Genomic DNA, 18,799 nt, shown 5'->3' on the forward strand with positions numbered 1-18,799 from the left:
GTGTGTGTGTGTGTGTGTGTGTGTGTGTGTGTGTGTGTGTGTGTGTATTTGTTGTAAACTTCACTTGATTTTGATACTTAAGAGAATATTGAACTCGAAAAATTATCTCTGCCTCTCGTTGTAAAATCTTGCATAATTTTAACATATGCATGCAAAGCAACTTGTATGAAGAGGGCTTTTAAGGAAGCAGTTTGCTCTAATAAGTCAAATGTGTTTTTGAAGTCTAGAAATGTTAGACATAGTGAGATTTTAATAGTTTCTACATACTTTTTAAATCTCCAGGCTAGGGTTCTTTATTCGAACTAAACTGAATTCATATGATAATTAACAATGTCCAAACCACACAGTCCTTTGAAAGCCCTAAAAAGATTTTAAATTTTAGATGCACTTCTATTTATGAGAGACCCAGATTTGAATTCTGCCTGTGAAACATAATAATTACATTACCATGGCTAAGTAACTTAATTTTTTGATCTGCAAAATGAGGATGATATACTTGCAGAATGTGTCTCTTAGGGTAGCTGTCAGGTTGAATGAGATAATGTAAGAAAAGTATTTTTGTACCTGTCAAAATGCTACATAAATTTGGATCTATCCTGGACTAAGTGCTTAGCATGATCCCTAGCACAGAGCAAGAGCTTAATCCCCTCTCCCCTCCTTTTTTCCTCCCTCTCTCTGCAAAACCTAGTCACTGGTCTACGTTTGTTCCTCATATATAAAACTCCACATTCTACCTTCATGTCTTTGCACTGGACGCCTATCTAGACTCAATATCTCCTTCTAAAAAAGGCCTTTCTTGAATCTCCCAACTGACAAGTGCCCACCTTTCACAATCTACTTTGTATTCATTTTGTATATGTAAATGACTTCTGTTGATATTCTATACATAGTAATACACACACACACACACACACACACACACACACTTATGTTGTCGCCTCCATTTGAACGTAAGCTTCTTGAGGGCAGGAACTGTTTTGCTTTTGATTTTGTGTTCCCAGATATTTGGTGCACAATAAGTGTTAAATAAGTGGTCATTGATTAAATACTTCAATAATTCAAGATACATGATTTCATCAGTGTGGGTACTTCTACCAGTAAACCTTTTATGGCTTAGTAGTCAGTCTTCAAAAATTACTATGCCCCACCCCTCAAATTTATTATTCAGTAGTTACCTTAGTAAAATAAAGAAAATAATAGCTATAGTAAGATTGTTATGAAATAATTAATATAATATATAGTACAATACAATTTAATATAATACAATATAACATACACATACATAAATGTGTTCAGTTGTTTCAGTCATGTCTGACCCTTTGTGACCCCATTAGGGTTTTCTGTGGCAAAGATACTGGAATGGTTTGCCATTTCTTTCTCCAGCACATACATAAATACATATAGCGTTTTGTAAATTTTAGAGCTCTAATTAAGGATCAGCTATCATTATTATTTTTGTTTACCCATAAATAAAAATTAGGAAAGCTGTTCACTTACCTTGTATGACATGTGAGTTGTCTTTCAAAAAGAAGTTATACAGGTATTTTGGAATAAAAGCAGACATACAAGCATAAGCAAGAGCTAAAAAAGAATTGGGAAAAGGCATATAACAAATTAGATAAAGGGACTTGAAAGTGGCAAAGACTTTTCAACAAAAAAGATAATTATACTTGACCCTTTCGAGTTTCAGATTACTGAAATCACTCTTGTCCAAAGTGTTATTTTTAACTAAAAATAAAATGCTTTCAACAGGAGGAAATTCCTAAAGCTACAGATGATTATTATCAATGAACTCTATGAACCCGAGGAGACTTAATATATGCCCCATAATATATATGAAATGTACACTACAAATGTGCAATCTAGGAATACTAGTTAGTAGTGTTTAAGGAGTTTCTGTGGCAAAAACAAACAAAAACTAAACAAAAATGCATCCCTGTATAGGTTCCTTTGAAGTTTCATATATTGATATCTGGCAATGTAAATAATAGGAAGCAAGTTAATTCCTTAAAGTTAAATATGTGAAAATCTTCCAGAGTGTACATAGATAATAACTCTTAAGAAGAGGTTACATCAATTCTTCTTTACAACATGACTAACGTGAATATAGCTTCAATATGAATGTAAAGGGGCAGCTAGGTGATGTAGTAGATAGAGCTCTGGCTTTGGAGTCAGGAGGACCCGAGTTCAAATCCAGTCTCAGACACTTGACACTTACTAGCTGTGTGACCCTGGGCAAGTCAGTTAACCCCAACTGCCTCACCAAAAAAAAAAAATGTACATGTAGAGCCTATATCAAATTGCACGCCATCTTGGAGTGGGGAGAGGGGAGAGATAGGGAGAAAATTTGGAACTCAAAATCTTATGGAAGTGAATGTTGAAAACTAAAAATAAATAAATAAATTTTAACAAAGAAGAAAAAAAGAAGAGGCTACATCTCAATAAAATGTGTGAAGAACTTGAGGCATAAGGAAATGCTATCACAGTGGGTGCCTCACTGGCTACCACCCCAAATTACAGGAACATGAATACCCCAGGTTAGAGCTGAAATGCATCCCCCTAAAACTAGGCAAATTATAAGGGCATCGAGTCACTAGACAGAACGTTTAAGGAGAGAGTTGCAGGGAATAAGGCTTTCAGGAAATTGGTAACAAATGAAATTATATATCCAGAGTGTCCTTCCCCCCACAATCATGAATTACAGATTATGAATACAGAAAAAGGATGCTCTCAATGAGGAATCTGGGAAACAGATAATGCGTTTGGCACAAAGGGACATTCTAGAGTAGTGATGGGGGTGGAGGGACTTCAATTATCCAAACATCTATTCAAATTCTCCATCTTAAGCTAATAATTCCTTGATTTGCCTTAATGACAATTTCATTTTTCAAAAAGTAGAGGAACTAATATGACAAGTTTTATTTAGGATCCAATTCTCACCAACTGAAGTGAAAATGACGGGAACCGGGAAAGCAGGGAAAATTTCATTTTTGTCTTTGTCTCCTTCTACTTCGCACAGTGCTTGGAAAGGAGTAGGCAAAGTAAGGTGAAGAGTAAATTTCCCAAATTAAAAAAAAAAAATTACAACAGATGCTTCAAACTATAGTCCAATAAGTTTTACTTTGTTTACTGGGAAAATTCTAAAATGTGTTGTTTAAAAGAGGGGTCCTTATTCTTTTTTGTGAGTGTCATAGACTCGATTGGAAATCTATTGAAATCTATGGATTCCTTCTCAGGATACTGTTATTAAATTCAAACAATAAAATATATAGGATTGCAAAGGAAAGCAATTATATTGAAATAGTTATTAAAATGTTAAAGTCATGGATCCTAGGTTTAAGAACCCTTGATTTAAAGGGGTGATCAGTGATTACAGAAAAGGAAGCAATGATTATAAAGACCGAATCTGACTTTTTCAAGAACAAGTCATGCATGTGTAACCTTTTTTGGATAAGATGACAGGTCTAGATCAGAGAAGTGTTGTAAATACAGTCTACATCTATTTGAGAAAAGCATTTGATAAAGCTTTTTATGCCGTTCCTAGGGGAAAGACAGAGTAAGGGAGATTAAGAACTTGGTAAGTGACTGAACTCAAGGAATAGCTATTGATATTGATAGAACCATTGTTCTATCAATTTGGAAAGTCTCTAGTGGAATGGCCCAGGAATCTGTGCTCGTCCTGGGGTTATTTACCATGTTTACCAATGACTTGGATAAAGTCCAAGGCATAAAACCTTTCAAGTATGGATATGACACAATTGTGAGAAAGATAGCAAACACAAGAGATGACAGAGATTGGAATCAAAAAGACCTTGACAGGCTTGTTCTGCTGAATCTAATAAGGTAGAATTTAAAAGAGCTAAATGTAACAACTTACACTTGGGCTAGAAAAATCAATTGCATAAAAACAAAAGTGGCTAGAAAGATGTTCGTCTGAAAAAATATTTTTTTAAAATTTTTTTTAACTTTTATTTAAAGTTTTGAGTTCCAAATTCTATCCCTCACTCCCTCCCTGAGATGGTAAGCAATCAAATATAGGTTATACATGTGCAATTATGTAAAACATTTCCATACTGGTCATTTTGTACAAGGCTCAAAAAAAAAAGAAAAAAAATGAAAGAAAGAAAGTGAAAAATAGTACGCTTCAGTTTGTATTCAAATAATATTAGTTCTTTCTCAGAAGGCAGATAATGTGTTTCATTAGACCTTTGGGATTGTCTTACATCATTGTATTGCTGAGAACAGCTAAACCATTCACAGTTCTTCATCGAAAAATATTGCTCTTACTGTGTACAACATTCTCCTGGTTCTGTTCACTTCACTATGCATCAGTTCATGTAAGTCTTTCCAGATTTTTCTGAATCATTCTGCTTGTCATTTCTCATAGCCCACTGATATTCCATTACAATCAAATACCACAGCTTGCTTAGCCATCCCCCAACTAATGGGTATCCCTTTGATTTCCAACTCTTAGCTACCACAAAAAGAGCTACTATAAATATTTTTGTATAAATAGGGTCTTTTCCCTTTTTTTGGATGTCTTTGGGATACAGACCTAGAAGTGATATTGATGGATCAAAGGATATGCACAGTTTTATAGTCCATTGGACACAGTTCCATATTGCTCTCCAGAATGGTTGGATCAGTTCATAACCTCAACAACAGTGCACTAGTGTTCCAGTTTTCCCAAATCCCCCCCAACAGCCAATCATATTAGCCAGTCTGATAGGTGTGAGATGGTACCTCAGAGTTGTTTTAATTTAAATTTCTCTAATCAATAGGGATTTAGAGCATTTTTATACGACTATGGATAACTTTGATTTCTTCACCTGAAAACTGCTTATTCATATCTTTTGACCATTTATCAACTGGGGAATGACTTGTAATTTTAAAAATTTGACTCAGTTCTCTACATATTTGAGAAATGAAGCCTTTATCAGAGATACTTGTTGCAAAAATTTTGAAAAAATATCTTAAGGTTTTAATAGCTTGCAAACTTAATATGAGTCAACAATGAGAGAGCAGCAGACAACAAAGCAAAGCAATCAGGCTGAGAAAGAGAGTTGCAGTGTTCAAGACTAATGATGTGATCGTAGCTGCACTGTGTTTTGTCCTGGTCAGACCATATCTTAAGTACTGAGTTCTGATCTAAGGTTGCTATTCTGGATAGCATCTAAGAAAAGCCACTAGGATGGTAAACATCCTCACGATCATATCCTGTGAAGACTGGCTGAATGAACTAGAGACTTCAAGCCTGCAGAAAAAAGAGAAGATTTAGGAGGGAACATGATACCTGTTTTCAACTATCTGAAAGTCCGTTGAGTAAAAGGAATTGGCTCCAAGGGCAAAACAAGCAACAATAGGTGAAAGCTGAAGAGAGGTAGATTTTTGATTTATGTGATGGTAAATTTCCTTACATTCTGAGCTAGAATGGGCTACCTGAATGTTTTCCCCTCTCACTGAAAATCCAGGAAAAGTTGAATTCGCTTATCAGTTTTTGCTCAAATATGTGTTATAGTAAATGGCTCCTGAGAGCCCTTCCAATTCTGAGATTCTGTGAAATACCTAAAAGCTTTCTAGGAAATTAGGTTCTGCATGCAGGTTCCCATCAAAAAGGCCTATTTATGACATAGTATACTGCAAAAGTTTAGGAGTCTAGGCCATATTCTCCCACAAATCTATATAACTTACTGCTCAATAAGAAAAGGTCTTAGACAAGTACAATAATTCTATCAGAACACTACAATATTTTAGAGGAATAGTGCCACAGTAATTTAATAGCAACTTTCAACATGGCAAAGACTTACAGGCGAGAAACTCAATGCAAATGTATTAAAAATTACAAATACATTATTCAAGCCATAAAGATGCTTACCTTCATTGTTGAAATTTAAATACAGGAATGGAGCACAGAGAGAATCAAGGCCTACGAGGGAAAAGAACACTCACAAATCCAGTTTGATGGAATTACAGGCATATATAATGATCCTCTTCACCTAAACTTACTCAACTGAACAAACATCCCTAATACATTCAACTGGAAATACATATTAGTTGATGATTATTGTGTTGAGATATTCTTCACTCTACCAGTAAAGGAATATTCAATGCAATACACATTTATTAAATGTTTACTATTTATAAGGTACTGTGATGGGCACCGGAGATATAAAAACAAGAAAAACAATTCCTGCCCATTTTCCATCAGCTATTCTGCTTGGTCTGACTCCATGGAACATCATCCCCTCCTCTCGCCCTCCCTGCTCATCACCATGCAGACTGACTCAGACACTTCACACCTTCTTGACTCCCTTAATTAGTTTGTCCCTCTGATTGGAGCAATAAACTTCCAAAGCCTTCCTTTATAGACTTGAGAGGTACCTCTCCATTTTCCATATGGCAGTGACCCCATTTTCCATGAGCAGCTGTGCTTGGCTTGGTTCCAGTAAATGCCGTGTCTCTGCATCTGGTACCCCCCCCCCCCAGTTCCAAATCAGCCCCAACCCCCGCCCTTCAACTTCCTTTTGTGTATTTTCTTTCCCCTTTAGATTATAAGCTCTTTGAGGGCAGGGACTGTCATGTATTTTCTTGTTTGTATCTCCAGAATTTAGCCCAGTGCCTGACACACAGTAGGTGCTTAAATATTTATTGAATTGAATCTTATTTTTCTAATAGAATTGCTGGTTACTTGTACCATAATTTGTCATGTTTGCATTTGCTGGGCTACTGACCAAAGTTTTCACCAACTGAAGGAAAAAGTTCTTATAATGAATTCTGAAAAAAATTATAGCTTCTGTACACTTTAAAAAGTCATAGATGAACTATTTTAATACATTTTGAAATATTAGAATTTTAATTTCTAAAATTGCCAATCATTTGTCTTTTCCACTACCAACGAAGTAGCTTTCTATCCTGGAAATGCCTCTGTCCCTGTGTCCCCCTCCTCCAATTGGTGAGTTCCTGCCCAATGCCCATCTGAGGAAATGCCCCAGCTAGCTAGCCTGGTCACTTCTATCTTAGTTCTACTCCTGGATCACTGGACTACAAACCTTATCTCTCTCCCATTTCCCCTTCCTCATTTTTTCAGCTTTCTTTTCTGGGTTGTCTTCCTCTGTCAGAATGTAAGCTCCCTGAGAGCAAGGACTGTCTTTCTTTTTGTTTATATTTGTGTTTCCAGCACTTGGCACGGTGTTTGGTACATAGTAAGCGCTCAATGATTGCACTCCTCTCCCTCTCCCCCTCTTTCTAGCTATCATCTGTCACACTTACTACAGAGCTTTCTAAGAACAGCTGACATAATCAGAATTGACCCCCTTACCTTGCCAGTATACAAGATCTGGATGGGAAACAACCCAAGCCTTTAACACCCGCCTAAATTTAGCATGGCCTTCGGGGGATGACAGCAACTCGTCATACTGATGGCAGCGTGGAATATCCACTTCGATCTGTAAAACAGTCAGTCCTTGCGGTAGAATTAGGGTAATCACAGCAATGCTTAATAAACACCCAAATAAGGAAAGGAATGTGCATTTCAGGGCAAACTACCTTTGTAATCTCTAAGAAACAGAAAAAGTGAATATGTATGGGTACGTTACTCAAATACTCTGAAGAAATAAGACCTATACTTAAGAGACAAAAGGAAAAGACCTACTTTGGGTTCTGAATATTATAATTCCATCACAAATAATTATAATTGTATGCCAATAATACTGATATGCAGTACCACTATTAATATGTGCAAAAGCATAATTTTCAAGTTCTTTTCAAAATAGAGTAAGACTCTTTAAGGTACATAACTTTTAGGGAAAAAATAACCAATTCATTAATTTGGAAATTTTTCTCTGGCTCTGTTCTAAATAATACAGAAGTTCTTGGTTTCATAGCATTGCTTGAGTCTGACTGCTATTTTTTGAAGGAGCTTTTTTTTTTCCTTATAGATTTCTAAGATTTAAAAATGTGGCAGAAACATTGCAGATTGTGTACGAAGAATAAAGCCATACTTGTCGGTCAGTAGGAATTGGAGTATCTTTGTCGATGGCATCGTACTTGGCGTGAATGGCGCCCTGAAAATATGGGGAAAAAAAGTACTATTATTTCCCAGAAACTTTTAATTAGTTATCAACATATGGATGGACGCTATCTTTAGGAAGATTTAAAAGAGGTTTCTCAAAAGCATATTATAATATGCCTGCCCATTTGGAAACAGGAATCACCATTCCAAACTCCATAAAACCCAAGTGCAGAACCATGTTAGACTCTGCCCACAGGTACAAATACCTAATCTTGACAGGTGACTCCAACCCAAATTCAGACTAAATTTTTCTCAGAACCCAGAGAGCCCACTCTATGCTTAGATGAGAGTCTGTCAGACCAAGCATGAAATAATGTTAATGATTAACTACGACAGCAGGTACATTTGAGGTAGTGGGAATCAGCAAGAGTTTAGGGGAGGAACCAGAATGACAGACATTTGGATCATAAATTTAGATTAGGAAGAGACCCTAGAGGCCAAGGAATCCAATTTCTTCATTTTATAGATGAAGAAACTGAAGCCCAGAGGCATTACAATGATTTGCCCAGGGTCACACAGCTCATAAGCAACCAGAAGTGGAACTTGAATTAGGGTCTTTCCTGACCCCAAGATTCCAGGGTCATATATACTATACCATGTTTGAGGAGATTGGAGATTGGTGATGGTCACCAAGAGGGTGAAGACTAAGTAGGAAGAAGGTGACCAATGGGTCTAGTAAGAGGTCAACAGAGGCAGGTATACAGGGTGACAGGAAGACTATCAGAGAAAGGTCTGATTGTGAGTTGGCCCATCACTTTGACTCGTGCCAATTTTGTTTCCTCCTAACCCCTATTTTTTCCTCCAAAATATTTTTATTTCATTAAATATGTCTTAATTACATGCAAAATTTTTTTAACTTTATTTTTAAAATTAAATTCTTTTCCTCCCTCTCCTCCCCTCTTTGAGAAGGCAAGCAATTTTATATAGATTATACACGTGAAGCCATGTAAAACATATTTCCATATTAGCCATGTTGTGAAAGAAAACACAGACCAAAAAACTCCAAACCAAGAAAAAGTAGGCTTCAATTTGCATTCAGAAATCCATCAATTCTTTCTCTGGAGGGGGACAGTATTTTTCATCGTTAAGTCCTTCAGAAATGTCTTAGATCACTGGAGTGTTGAAAATAGCTACATCTTTCACAGTTGATCCTGATACAATATTGCTGTTCTGTTTACAAAGTTCTCCTGGCTCTGCTCACTTAACTCAGCATCAGTCCATGCAAGTCTTTCAAGATTTTTCTGAAGTTCACCTGCTCATCATTTCTTACAGCATAATGATATTCCATCACAAGCATATACCACAATTATTCAGCCATTCCCCAGTCGATAGGTATCTCCTCAATTTCCAATTCTTTGCCACCAAAAAAAGCCCATAAATATTTTTGTACATACAGGTGTCCCCCCCCCCCCTTTTTTTTTGGATTCTCTTTGGGACACAGACCTAGCAGAGGTATTGCTGTGTCAAAGGTTATGCACAGTTTCATAGCCCTTTGGGTATAGTTCAAATTGCTCTCCAGAATGGTTGGATTAGTTTACAATTTTACCAACAAAGTATTAGTGTCTCAATTTTTCCATATGTCTTCCAACATTTGTCATTTTCCATTTCTGTCATATTAGCCAATCTGATAGGTTTGAGGTAGTACCTCAGTTGTTTTAATTTGCATTTCTCTAATCAACAGTGATTTAGAGCATTTTTCCATTTGACTATAGATAGCCTAACCCCTAACATTAAAAACACCCTTGAAGGATGTATGCTGCCTCTCATCTTTCCATTATCATAATTAAATCACTGAAACGTTGAAAATGTATCAGCGCAGCCTTGCCTAATGTGAACTGGATTGTGACAGAGCATATCTAGTCAAAGACAAGAGAACTAATTTGGGAATAAGCAGATTTTGTACAGTTTGTTTCACTAACCTAACTTTCTACATTATTTTAAGATATATAAGATTATGCAAATACACGAAGAATCTGTGACTTTGTAACAACAGAGAACTCCTACTATGGGAACCCCCCTCACCAACACAAATCACAACCCCTCCATAATATAATAAAGTCCTAGAGAGTTAATTGACTGAGAGATTGAGTGACTTGCCCAAGGTCTCACTTCTAGTAAGTATCAAATGAGGGTTTGAACTGAGATCTTCTTGATTTAAGGCTAGCACTATGGTCTCTATTTAGAAATAAAGCTTTTGAGAAGAAAATGATTAAAACACTCCATTTAAAAAAATATATTATTTTCATAGAATCTTAGACTTAAAGTTGGAAGGGTCTTTGGAAGCCACTGAATTCAATCCTCTCATTCTGCAGACAAGGAAACTGAGCCAAGAGAGGTTAAGTAACTTGCTTAGAGTCATGGAACTTATATAGATCTGACCCAGGTTTTCCTAATTCCAATATTCCACAATACCTATCCTAAAATGGAATCAAGATTTTTTTTTTAATTTACAGAATTCCTTAATAAAAAATTCAATATCAAAGTAAATCTAATTAAAGGATTCCATCCTAACTTTGATTTTGTTACTTTTCTATGAAATTGTTTTTTTCTCCTAATTTAAACTATTCTGATCTAGTCAGAAATGACAGACATAAATGCAATGAATTTAAATAAGCTGCCAACATGCTATCTGTTCTGCTGTTTTAGTGTTCTCTTGTAATAACTTGAAATAGATAGAATATAAGCAGTCTTTTTATTCTTCTCCTTTATCTTTTCCTGGAATTTCTGATCGGTCTCAATTACTCACCTGCCTCTCTTCTCTTTTATTCTTACCTCAACTCCCAGGAGGGCAGCCCAGGTTAAACCTCTCATGAGTGGAGGAATGTCAACTCTGGCTTCTTTCCAGATTTGATTTTTTTTGTATGGATAAGCCTATGGAATGAAAACATGAAAAAGGTTTCAAATGACCAAGTTCTATCTTTCATCCAAGGCAGTTCAGAAAACACATGCAATCATGCTGACATTAACCTTCAGCAAATCCCTTAGTGTTTGACGATGGCACTACTGATGTTATTACCCATGGATATTTATGAACCAAATAAAGAACCATGTGTGACCAGATCAGAAAAGTTTTTGCTGTCCTATTCTTATACCTCCTCTTTCCATATCACTGTATGATTTTCGGTACTTTCAGTGTTCAGCAAAGAGTAGGTATTTAATAAAGATTTGTTGAATGGAAACTGAGTTGCATGCATAATCCTGGATGAACAAGGATGGATGGAAGGAAAATATAAGGAAGGTGGAACTAGGAGGGTAAAAATGCTAACAGGAGAACATTTTTGCCATGTATAGGCAAACCTCCTATTTCCACTTATTGCTACTCTCACATATAACATGCCATCTCCTTTGTACAGGCTGTCCCCCATATCTGGATATACCCCCATCTCATCTCTGCCACTAAGGATCTCCAACTTCTTTCAAAGTTCAAATAAAATGCAACTTCTTCTATGAGGCCTTTCCTCATTGTCCCAGGGGCCACTGCCTTGCCCACCAAATTACCATGGAACTGTTTGGTATCTTTTTGTTTTGCACATACATATTTTGTACATAACCTTATGTTTATGTGTCATCGTGCCCCATAGAATTTTAAGTTCCTTGAGGGCAGCAATAATTCCACTTATGTCTTCAACTCTCTACTGCCCAGGCACATCTTTGGAACTTACACTGCCTGGCATATAGTAGGTGAGTAATAAATTCTAGTTTCCACAAACTATAACTGAATCTTGGCTACATCAACCACTGGGCATGGGTATGTTGCTTTTTGTAACCATATTAAAGTACTCAAATTTTCCTAGTCCACTTTGTCCGGATCTCTTGTCCAATACTATCCTATTTTTTTAAAAACTGTATTTCTTGGATCACCTTACTAGAATATAATCTTCTTGAGGACAGGAACTATATCATTTTAATCCTTGTATTTCCATTACTTAGTATAGCGTTCTGAACATGGGAGATGATTAATAAATGCATCAATGGTTCCCAGCCAGTGTAGTTTGCCTGCTATTTTTTTTCCCTAAATACTAATGGCTATGCCATATTGCTTTAAGTGTTTTTACCTAATTTTCCTGTCGTCCCCTTATATCATTAATTTATGATATATTCAATCCACATATTAGGGAGTCAGCCCACTGTGAATGATGCTTTGTTGTTGTTGTTCAGTCGTGTAATCCAAGTTTTACAGAACAAATCCTTTTACTAAGGGAATTTGTTCTGTGAAGTTTGATTCAGTGAAAGGACTGCACTTAAGGACCTAGAAGACCACATATGGGCTCAAGGCCATAGGTTCCCCCCCCATGCCCCAGACCACAGCTTGCCAGACCTTTCTATCATCTGCTATCTCCTGAAATGTATCCAAGCTCATGTTCATTGCTTCCATGACACTATCCATCCATCTCATCCTCTGCCACCCCTTTCTCCTTTTGCCTTCAATCTTTCCCAAATCAGTTTCGTTTCCAACAAGTCCTGTCTTCTCATCATGTGGCCAAAGTATTTAAATTTTAGCTTCAGTATATGACCTCCCAGTGAATAGTCTGAATTAATTTCTTTAAGTATTGACTGATTTGATCTCCTTGCTATCCAAGGGACCCTCAAAAGTCTTCTCCAGCACCACAATTTGAAAGCATTGATTCTGCGGCATTCAGCTTTCCTTATAGTCTCACAGCCATACGTTGCTACTGGAAAACCCATAACTTTTTAGTATGCTGTCCAGATTTGCCATAGCTTTCCTTCCGAGGAGAAAGCATCTTTTAATTTCATGGCTACAGTTGCTGTCTAAAGCAATCTTTGAGCCCAAGACTATAAAATCTGACACTGCTTCCATTTCTTCTCCCTCTGTTTGCCAGGAAGTGATGGGACCAGTTGCCATGATATTAGTTTTTCTGATGTTAAGCTTCAAGCCAGCTTTTAAATTCTCTTCTTTCACCTTCATCAAGAGGCTTCTTAATTCTTCTTCACTATTTGCCATCAGAGTGATGATACTTATTGTTTCTTAATAATAGAAGGCATTGCTAACTCTTCATCTTTGGCTTCCATGATACTACCCTAAAGTTCTTCTACCTCTCGTATCTCCTCCTCTGTCTGCTTTAACGACTCCTTTAGACTCTCTCATACTTTGAGTACTCTCCAAGACTGTCTTTGGCCCTTTGAAATCCCATAGATTCAACTATCACCCCCTTGGGAAAAACTCTCAAGTCTGTATCTCTAGACTTGACCTCTCACTGCTCCTTATTTCCAACTGTTTACCTGCTCTTTCCTGCTTAGAAGACTCGTTATCTCAAAACCAGCATGCCTGAAAACAAACTTATTATTTCCTATTTCTCCCAGTGTCAATGATGCTAATTATCTTCTGGTTATGGAAGTTCCTATTCTTGGAGTCTTTTCATACTCATCCTTTTCGGTCTCATAATCATAATAACATACTCAAATTATTATAGCAATTTAGGGGTGAAGAAATGTTCTCCTCCTCTCACGTATGCAGTCCAAGCACTACCTTACAGATGTGGAAATTGAGATCCAAAAGCTTAAATGACATGTGTATGGTCACAAGGCTAGTCGGAGGCATAATTCAAACTCAGGTCTCTTGATTCTAAACCTTGAGGCTCTTTTTACTCTAATAATGCTTCTGTAACCAATCTATGTCAATGTTTCTCTCCAGAAGTTTCTTCCTCTCCATTTTCTGTGCCACCACACCCTGATTCCTCCATCTCAATCAATCATGCAGGCTAATCTTCCTTAGACACTATTGTCACCATGACTTCCCTGTCAGAAACTCACCTTGGCTCCCTACTGTATACCAACCTAACTCTTCAGCTTTCTCACTATTCCCCAACAATGTCCCATGAAAACATGATGATCCTCTTCACAATCACATTTTTTTGCTCAGTGTACTTCCCTCCACCCAACCTATCCACCTCCTATCCATTTTTCAAGGACCAGCCTACATCTACCTCTTCTCTCAGCCTTCCAAGCTCTCTATGATCCCTTCCTCCTCTGAAATCAAAAAGTACTTTTAAGTACTATTAGATCACAAATTCCTTAAAAGTTAGGTACTATGTTTTCTCTGCACTGGCTAGACAAGTTCTACAAACACAATAGGTGTATAATAAATGCTTTATAATTAATAAGCTTAAGACCATCTTCATTAGTGAAAATGTTTTGCCATCTGTCACATCACTATTATCCGTATCACTGAATGAAACATCAGCAGTTCAACTAATATTTATAAAGGAACTACTGTATGCAAAGGGGAGCTAGGTGGCACAGTGGATAGAGCACTGGGGCCTGGAGTCAGGAAGATGAGTCTTCCTGAGTTCAAATCTGGCCTCATATTCTTACTAGCTGTGTGACCCTGAGCAAGTTACTTAACCCTGTTTGCCTCACTTTTCTCATCTGCAAAATGAGCTGGAGAAGGAAATGGCAAATCACTTAAGTATCTTTGCCAAGAAAATCCCAAAATGGGGTCATGAAGAGTAGACACGACAGAAAAACAACTAAATAACAACAACATCGTGTGCAAAACATTGCAACGGGATAAGATACAAAATTTAGAAAGCCACTGTTCCTGCCTTCTTAGTGCTTACTCTCTCTCAGAATTACCCCTTCTTCATTTTTATTGCCCACATTCTAATCCGGGAGTTCATAATGTGGAGCCTATGGTTTCCTTTCTAATTATATGTATATTGTTTTATGTATTTAAAAACATTTTTTTCTGACAAAGGCTTTGACAGAATGACAAAGGGGTTCATGACACATATACACAAAGGTTAAGAACCCCTGGCCTACGTATCTATCTTTCACACTGCTAATTATACTAATTATACTAATTTGCACTGTTCTTAGTTGTTCTCTATACATCTGCCTTGTTACCTAAGACAATTAAAAGGTCCCTGCATTGTCATTTTCTTGTATTCCCTAAAAGACCTTTGCACAATACTGGTCAAATTAAAGGCAGCACAGTATAAGGGAAAGAATGATGGAGGTGTAGTCAGGAACATCAGGGCTTCAGATCTTGCTTTCTGTGGTTACTACTTGTGTGACCACAGACAGGTCACTAGGCTTTCCTAATCCTCAGTTTCCTCATCTGCACAATGATAATAGTACTTACCTCAAAGGGTTGCTGGAAGGATCAAATTAAATTATATGTGTGTATATGCGCGTAACACGCATACCTATACATGCATACACACGTGTCTACATACAGATGCGCACAGGCCACACCTAAACATGCATGTACATACACGTTTGTGCATACATGCATACGTGTATACATTCGTGTGTGTGTGTGTGTGTGTGTGTGTATGTGTACAGGCTTGCATGAGTTGTTTGAAATGTACACTGTTGTTACTTCTGCCTCCATGATTTTCTCTCAAAGCCACTTGGCATGTAAGACATTTTTTTGATCCTGCCACTACTAGTACCATTCCCCCCAAATTAACTTGTATTTATTTTGCATAAATTTTGTGAAAATTTATGTATGCATATGTCATCACCTCCAATAGAATGTAAGCTCCTTGTGGGCAGGGATTATTTCAGCTTTATCCTTTTATCCTCGGCACTGAGCACAATGCCTGGAACATGCATGTAACTTATTAAATGCATATTGATTGTTTAAAGCACTTTACAAACCTTTAAAAGCAAAGCATCAGTTATTAAGTTATTATTACTGGGAATATTCAGTAATTAATCGATCAATCAACCGACTGAGTTGCAGTTTTGAGATCCAACAGTCCACTGGACATTCTCAATGGCAGGTCCTATAGTCATCTCAAACTCAGTATGTCCAAAGCGTAACTCACTATCATTTCCCCTGAACCCATGCCTCAAGCAAATATCCCTATTTCTCTCCAGGTCACCATCAAGCTTTCTAGTCACTGAGGCTCTCAACTTTGGCATTATCTTCAATTCTTTACTCTCTCTGACTCTACGTATCCAATCCGTTGTTAACTTTGTCATTTCTACCTCTCCCATTTATCCCTTTCTTTTTACTCACACAGTCATTTTTCTAGTACAGGCTTTCATCCCCTTTTGCCTGGACTACTAAATAAATGTCCTAAGTGGTCTCCCTACCTCAAGTCTCGTCTCGACAAATACTGATTGGCTGAATTCTCACTGTCCAAGGACTGAATAATTAAACGGCCTTGTCCTAAATACTTACAGAAGACAAATTAATAGGCTGAAATCCTACATTTTGGCTTAGAATAGAACAAGATGTTATATCGATCTTAGACTTTCTTTATTAGCCTCTCAAAGGAAATGCTAGGGTTTGGGTTTTTTTTTTATTATCACTTTTAGTTCCTTGTCTATTAGTGAATCATTTGTCAGTATATTGCCAAGGAAACAGAATTCAGAGACAGTAGTGAACTCCGAGTTGTCAGTGAATGCTTCTGGTAATAAAGCAGATGGTTAAAAAGTCGCAGACTTCTTCAGTGTGTTAACTGATCAGTCTTGCTGTGTCTGACTATAGCTTTTTTCCCCCAGAATCTTTTACACATCTATTTCTGGTTCAGCTTTTGGGATGGGGAGGTATCAGTTAGGGATTCCTAAATGGTTGCTTCAAAAATTATCATAAAAGCTTCATATTATATAAAAATAGGGTTGTTGAGTATCCTTAAGAGTCCTTCTGCATCTCTAAGACTCAGTTAACTAAAGTTCAGAATGCAAAACAGAAAAATATCCAAGACGCTAATAGTTGATACTTTGATTATTAGTCACTGATTTTATTTCTCTAGTAAAGTTCTAATTTGATATTATGTGGGCTTTTGGAGGTTATGCCAGAGGACTCCAAGATCTGCTTGGTCTAACCAAGTTGGAAGAACTTCACCTAGAGTCCCAGGGAATGACTGTATATCTATTATCTGAGGATCAGCTTAATTAAGGTTGGAGATGCTCATTTCCAGGCTGGCTACAGGACAAGGTTTTCAGCCACAGCAACTCTCAAAGACATTCTACAAACTCCCAGAAAGTTTGAGCTTTTAACGGTGGAGAATGCCACGCCTGTGAAATGCCAAATACTCTTGGTCTAGAACAGTACTTCTTAAACCATGGGTCATGAAAAATTTGGTAACAGTAAAATGTTTCTGAATGCAGAATGACCAAAAATTAATTAAAAATCACACACATAATGAATCCGAGGTGTTTCTGACAGCACTTGCCTATACTGCATCATGCAACTTCATTGCAGTGTTGGTTCTGAACACAAAGCATGAGCACTTTGCATAGTGCATGCCCTCAGGCCATTCAATGCCAATAAATGCTGTTGAAACATGAAAAGGGGTTGCAAGTGGAAAAAGTTTAAGCAGAACTGGTCTAGAAGGATATCTCATTCAGACACATGAATCAAACAAAGACAAGTACACACAATGAAACCTTGTTATGCATAACATTATTTAACAGAAATTAGATTTTGATGTAACACAGGTATATGTCAGCCTTAATCTTGATATTCAGTTACAAACATACCAAAAGCATGTCATAAGATGGTTTTACCTCTAAGCATGAAACTCAAAGGCAGTATCATAGCAAGGCTTTACAGTACAATGTATACATAATTCATTAATAACAGCTAACATTTATATAGTGTTTATTATGGGCCAAGCACTGTGCTAAACACTATACAAACACATTTGATCTTCAAAACAACTCAGGGTGGTAGTTGCTATTATTATCCTCATTTTACAGATGAGGAAACTGAGGCAAACAGAATAAGTGACTTGCAGGGTCAGGCACACAATGAGTAAGTGTTCAAGATTAGATCTGAACTCAGGTCTTTTTGACTCCATTTATACATAAATATAAATTAATTAATTAATATCTACATCTCTCTCTTTCTCTTCTTTCTCTCTCCAGTCAATCCTCATCATTTATATTTTCCATATTTCAAATTTGCCTACACTCGTGGCTCTTTCCCAGTCATTCTTAGACACAAGCAGAGCAGTGAAAAATCTGAGTTGCCCAATTCTCGTCTTTCCAGCTGAGGGTGAACAAGACAACAGTCTGTCTCCTTATTTCAGCTGTGATATACACTGTAAATAAGTATTCTTTACGCAGTTTATCAAGTATCACGTTTGTTCATATTTTGAGCTTTTTGTTGTAGATTTTGTTGTTTAAAATGGCCCCCAAACTTAGTGCTGAAGTGCTATCGAGTGCAGAAGACTGTGAAGTGCCTTTCCGAAAAAATACATGTGTTAGGAAAGCTCTGTTCAGGTATGAGTTGCAGTGCGTTGGCCATGAGTTCAGTGTTAATGAATCAACAATAGGGTATGTAAAAGGAAGAGATAATCTGCCCATCTATACATGAGATCAGTTAGAATGTGCTACGGTCAACATTGTGACCAGAGGTCATAGGAACCTAACCCTGTATTTCCACTAGGAGGAACCGGTTCAGTATTTGCTAATTCAGTCTTCATAGCAACTTTATAGAGTACAACTACCGTGAGTGACAAGAATCGATTGTGTGTTTATGTATACATATAGAAACATAATTATAACTTTATATGTGTTATTATATATTAACATACAATATAGCGTATAACAGTATGTGTAATATATAACATATTTAAATGTACTTATATATACACAATCAATAAACATTTATGGGTGTATATACACACCCATAAATGTTTATTGATTGTCTCATATATATACACACACACATACATATATACATATATAGAGAGAGAAAGAGACATGCACACACAGAAAAATCAATCAATCAATACACATTTATTAAGC

The 18,799-nt window shown here is 36.9% G+C and overlaps 1 protein-coding gene across 2 annotated transcripts in view; it reads right to left on the bottom strand.

Moving 5' to 3' along the window:
• The window catches only part of TBCK (TBC1 domain containing kinase), a 256,604-nt gene that overhangs the window by 148,699 nt on the left and 89,106 nt on the right, over positions 1-18,799 (bottom strand). For both annotated transcript variants that reach the window (XM_027837556.1, XM_027837554.1), the window contains exons 15-19: positions 10,844-10,942; positions 8,001-8,063; positions 7,319-7,445; positions 5,876-5,926; positions 1,498-1,581 (exon numbers count right to left, since the gene is read on the bottom strand). In XM_027837556.1, the coding sequence (XP_027693357.1) occupies positions 1,498-1,581; positions 5,876-5,926; positions 7,319-7,445; positions 8,001-8,063; positions 10,844-10,942 (424 nt within the window). The remainder of the gene's footprint in view (positions 1-1,497; positions 1,582-5,875; positions 5,927-7,318; positions 7,446-8,000; positions 8,064-10,843; positions 10,943-18,799) is intronic.

This window comes from Vombatus ursinus, unplaced genomic scaffold (assembly GCF_900497805.2).
Source record: "Vombatus ursinus unplaced genomic scaffold, bare-nosed wombat genome assembly UNPS02014821.1, whole genome shotgun sequence".
Lineage (NCBI taxonomy): Eukaryota > Metazoa > Chordata > Mammalia > Diprotodontia > Vombatidae > Vombatus > Vombatus ursinus.